The 3,587-nt window shown below is 58.2% G+C and overlaps 1 protein-coding gene across 1 annotated transcript in view; it reads right to left on the bottom strand.

Moving 5' to 3' along the window:
• Positions 1-3,587, bottom strand: part of SEPN1 (selenoprotein N, 1) — a gene marked incomplete at its 5' end in the record, with an annotated part of 16,243 nt that continues 12,656 nt past the window's right edge. Inside the window, 3 exon segments of the mRNA XM_010830249.1 lie at positions 1-1,410; positions 2,841-2,942; positions 3,032-3,144. Coding sequence (XP_010828551.1) covers positions 1,240-1,410; positions 2,841-2,942; positions 3,032-3,144 — 386 coding nt within the window.

Here is a 3,587-nt window from a genome sequence, read left to right as displayed (position 1 = left end):
ATCCTCTGGGGACTATTTTTAAAAAGTTGGTCAAGAAGAAGGAAGAGAAGGGGGATGTTTCTTCCCACAGGAGCAACTGCAAAGACATCAAGCTGGATCCACCTAAGCTTTCAGATCCAGCCATCATGGGGCGGCTGCTGGGGGGACACCATCGTCCCCTTCTTTCTCCTCAGTGCCGGAGCTATCAAAAATACATATAAACTGTGAGAAAGTTCACATAAAAATGCTTTCTGCATGTATAAAAAAAAGACTGGCCATGGTCAGTGGCTTGGGATGTGGACTCAGCGGCCAAGGAGAGCTGGTGGCCGCCCAGCGGTAGATAACCTGGTCTGGGTGGCCTGACAGCTAGGACAGCGCCTGCTCTGGGGGAGGCTGCGTTCTCTGGAAGACGTTTCTGTGGAGCTGAGGTCTGGGTGGGAGGCGGGTGGGGGCTGTTACGGAGACAGTGGCTCCATGAGTCTCGCTGTGACCTGTGCTGGGGTAGGCCGTAGGGGAAGCTGAGGCCCTTGGCCTCAGTGGACTCCTTGTCAAGGGCAGAAGCTTCCTTCACAGTAAACCTCCCAGAGAGCAGGCCTCCAGGAAGTCCTGAAACAGGTTCTGGGGTCCTGTCGTAAGATTGGATTGAGTGGTCTGGAGAGCAGCAGGGCACAGTATGACTTCCCCTTCTGAAGGAGAGTTCTGCCCAGAGCTTCCGGAAGGCTGACGTCACCTGGGCAGGGGACCCCAGGCACAGGAGGGCAGCCAGGCAGGCCTCTGGCCTGGAAGAAGGCTCCAGACAAACAGGAGTGCTTCCTTGGCACCCCCCATCGCAGGCCAAGGCTTCTGGATGTCTCTTTTGGAAGGGGTGAAGGTAAGGAGAGGGGGTGGCCTGTCTTTTTAGCACCCATTCTTCCCTATTGTTTGCCCTGCAAGGGCCGGGACTATTTGCCTGAGTGGGGTAGGTCCAAGGAGATGACCCCAGGCCATCTCTTTTGGGGTCTCAAGCAGCTACCAGAGCCAGGAATGTAGTTAAAGACTGTGGCAGCCAGCGCTCAAGGTCAGCCAAGGACGCCCTGTCCACCCACCTCCGAGGCAAACCTCGGATGGCTGCCATTAGCTGACCCCGGTCCCCACGGGCAGCCTGAGAGGTGGAGCGAAAGGCTTGGTGTGTGACACATGGGAAGGCTGCTCTGGAGCTCCCGGGAGGAGAGGCCAATCCAGCTCCCTGTCCAGCTGGGGTCTCACCGGCCGGCAGGCTCACTAGGGCTGGAGGAGGGGCAGACCGCGCCGGAGGCCCTCCTTCAGGAACTGCATGTAGGTGGCTGTGGATGGGTCTTCAAAGGTGGACGAGAAGCTGAAGACGTGGTTCTCAATGTCCTCGGGCTTCATGGATGTGATGTCCAAGAAGTAGTTGGCGTTGATGTGGTGGACCTGGGGGAAGAGCTGGGTGAGGAGAGCGGGGTGGGGGGCCCAGTGCCCCCTGCAGCCTCGACTTTCCTTGTCTGGGCAGATGACGGGCAGGCTGGGCAGCCGTGAGCACTGCTGCAACCGTTCCCCTCCTCCTCCACTCACAGGGCTCTCAGCCTCCAGGGCTCCGCACCTCGCCCACCAGGCAAAACCTAAGGCCTTTCAATATCACCCCGCCCCCCAACCCCGCCTCTGTGCCCTTTGACCCTCTCGTCTCTGATCCTACAACCCCTGAAATCCACATTCACTTCTGTCAAAATACTTGCATGCCCAGGCCTGTGTCCCCATCAGCTTCTCACTCCAGCCAGTGAGCACCTTAAGGGCAGGTACCCGGTAAACGAACGGGAGAGTGCAGGCGACCCACCGCCCAGGCGAAGTCCTGTCTGCCCAGCTCCACCACCCGGGGCTCTGCTAGGCTGGGTCCACTGAGGGGGTCGTCCACTGAGGGGGTCGTCCATGGACCGGTGTGAGCTGGCTGATTCCCCAAGGCCTTCCCTTCCCTGAGCCTGAGACAGAAGCTTCCCTGGTGGCTCAGCTGGTAAAGAATCTGCCTACAATGCAGAAGATCCTGGTCTGATCCCTGGGTCAGGAAGATACCCTGGAGAATGGAGTGGAAACCCACTCCTTGCCTGGAGGATCCCATGGACAGAGGAGACTGGTGGGCTACTGTCCGTGGGGTCACAGAGTCGGTCACGACTGAGGGACTGATGCTCAGGGCCAACCCAGCTCCTGCTCCTCTGCTGCTCCCCACCTGCTGACCTCCCACCCTGCCCATCCCCCAGGACTGAAAGGAGAAGGAGCTGCTTTGCTCAGAAGAGCAAGCGATGCTGAGGCTCACAGGTGGGCGCCTGTTTTCAGAGCCAGCTATGCTTCTTTCTTGTGCGGCTTTTGCCATGTCTCTGAACCTTTCTGAGCCTCAGTTTGTAAAAATCAGCATTTGTGATCATCGGTCTCGCAAAGCTTCTGTGAGAATCCTGCTCGAGGACGTGAGTGAGTGCTGTGTCAGGGGCCCTTAGGGAGAGCGGGGGTCTTGCCTCTGCCTGGGTGGTGTCAGATCCTTTCTGCTACCACCAGGCCTGCCACCTGCCACCCCTCATCCCTGCCATGCCAGGGCTGGCTGCAATGGTCTGAGGTGAGACTTCCCTTCTGGGTCACATTCCTGTCTACTCTGCTGCCCACTGTGCCCCAGAGTGCTGCTGAGGTCCCCATTCTGAGGGAAGGTCCCAACACCTGCAGGCAGGCCGAGGGGACATCAGGGGATAACTGAGGCTCGGACTGGCTAAGAGACCAGCCAGGAGGTGGCAGAGCCAGACCGGGATGATGAGGTCTGTAAGCCACGGCCCTGGCTCGCTGCTGCTTCTGCCTGCGGCTGAGGCCGGGTGGCGGGGACCTACCACAGTGCCATTGGGCAAGCAGATCATCATCTCCACGGGGAAGCTGTACTTCTCCAGGTGCAGGCCGGCCAGCTTCTGGTGGGATGGGTTCTCCTGGTTGTTCTGCAGGGACAGTTGGGTATGTTCCTGCTGCCTGGGCTCCACTGTCCCAGGGGCTCCCATGGGGCTCTTCCCACCCACCTGCTGCTCACCTGCAGGTCCTCCAGCTCCTTCACCAGGGACCAGGTGCTGATGAAGCTCTCATTGAGGAGGGCGAGGATGGGCGAACTTTCCAGGACGGTCTCCCGGAGAGTCCGCCCCGAACCTGTTCAGGTATAAGCAAGGTCAGGACCCCACATGTCTCACTGGGATCTCAATCAGCAGGAAACCTCAGGGACTACAGAACACTCTGTGCACCCAGATGAGATGACAGTGATTCAAACAGCGCCACAGAAGAGGTACTGAATTCCTGGTAGCTGTAATTAACATCAGTAACATACTGGAATCCTGGGCTGAGACTTGGTGTTGGGCCCCACCCGGCCCAGGGGCTTGCAGACAGCTTCTTAAATCCACTAAACACTGCCCCAGGGCCTTTGCACAGACTATCCTTCTATTTATCTAAAACACTTCCTCCTGTCACTTGACAAACCCTTACTCATCCTTCAGGGTCTCAGCTTGTGTCACTCTTTCAAGTAAGCCTTCCCTGACCCCCAGTTACACACTCTTGGGCCGCTCTGGACCTTGCTTTGTGTAAACTTGCCACACTTG

The sequence above is a fragment of the Bison bison genome, unplaced genomic scaffold, assembly GCF_000754665.1.
Source record: "Bison bison bison isolate TAMUID 2011002044 unplaced genomic scaffold, Bison_UMD1.0 scf7180017864516, whole genome shotgun sequence".
In the NCBI taxonomy this organism is placed as follows: Eukaryota; Metazoa; Chordata; class Mammalia; order Artiodactyla; family Bovidae; genus Bison; species Bison bison.
This window is presented reverse-complemented; position numbering and strand designations above follow the sequence as displayed.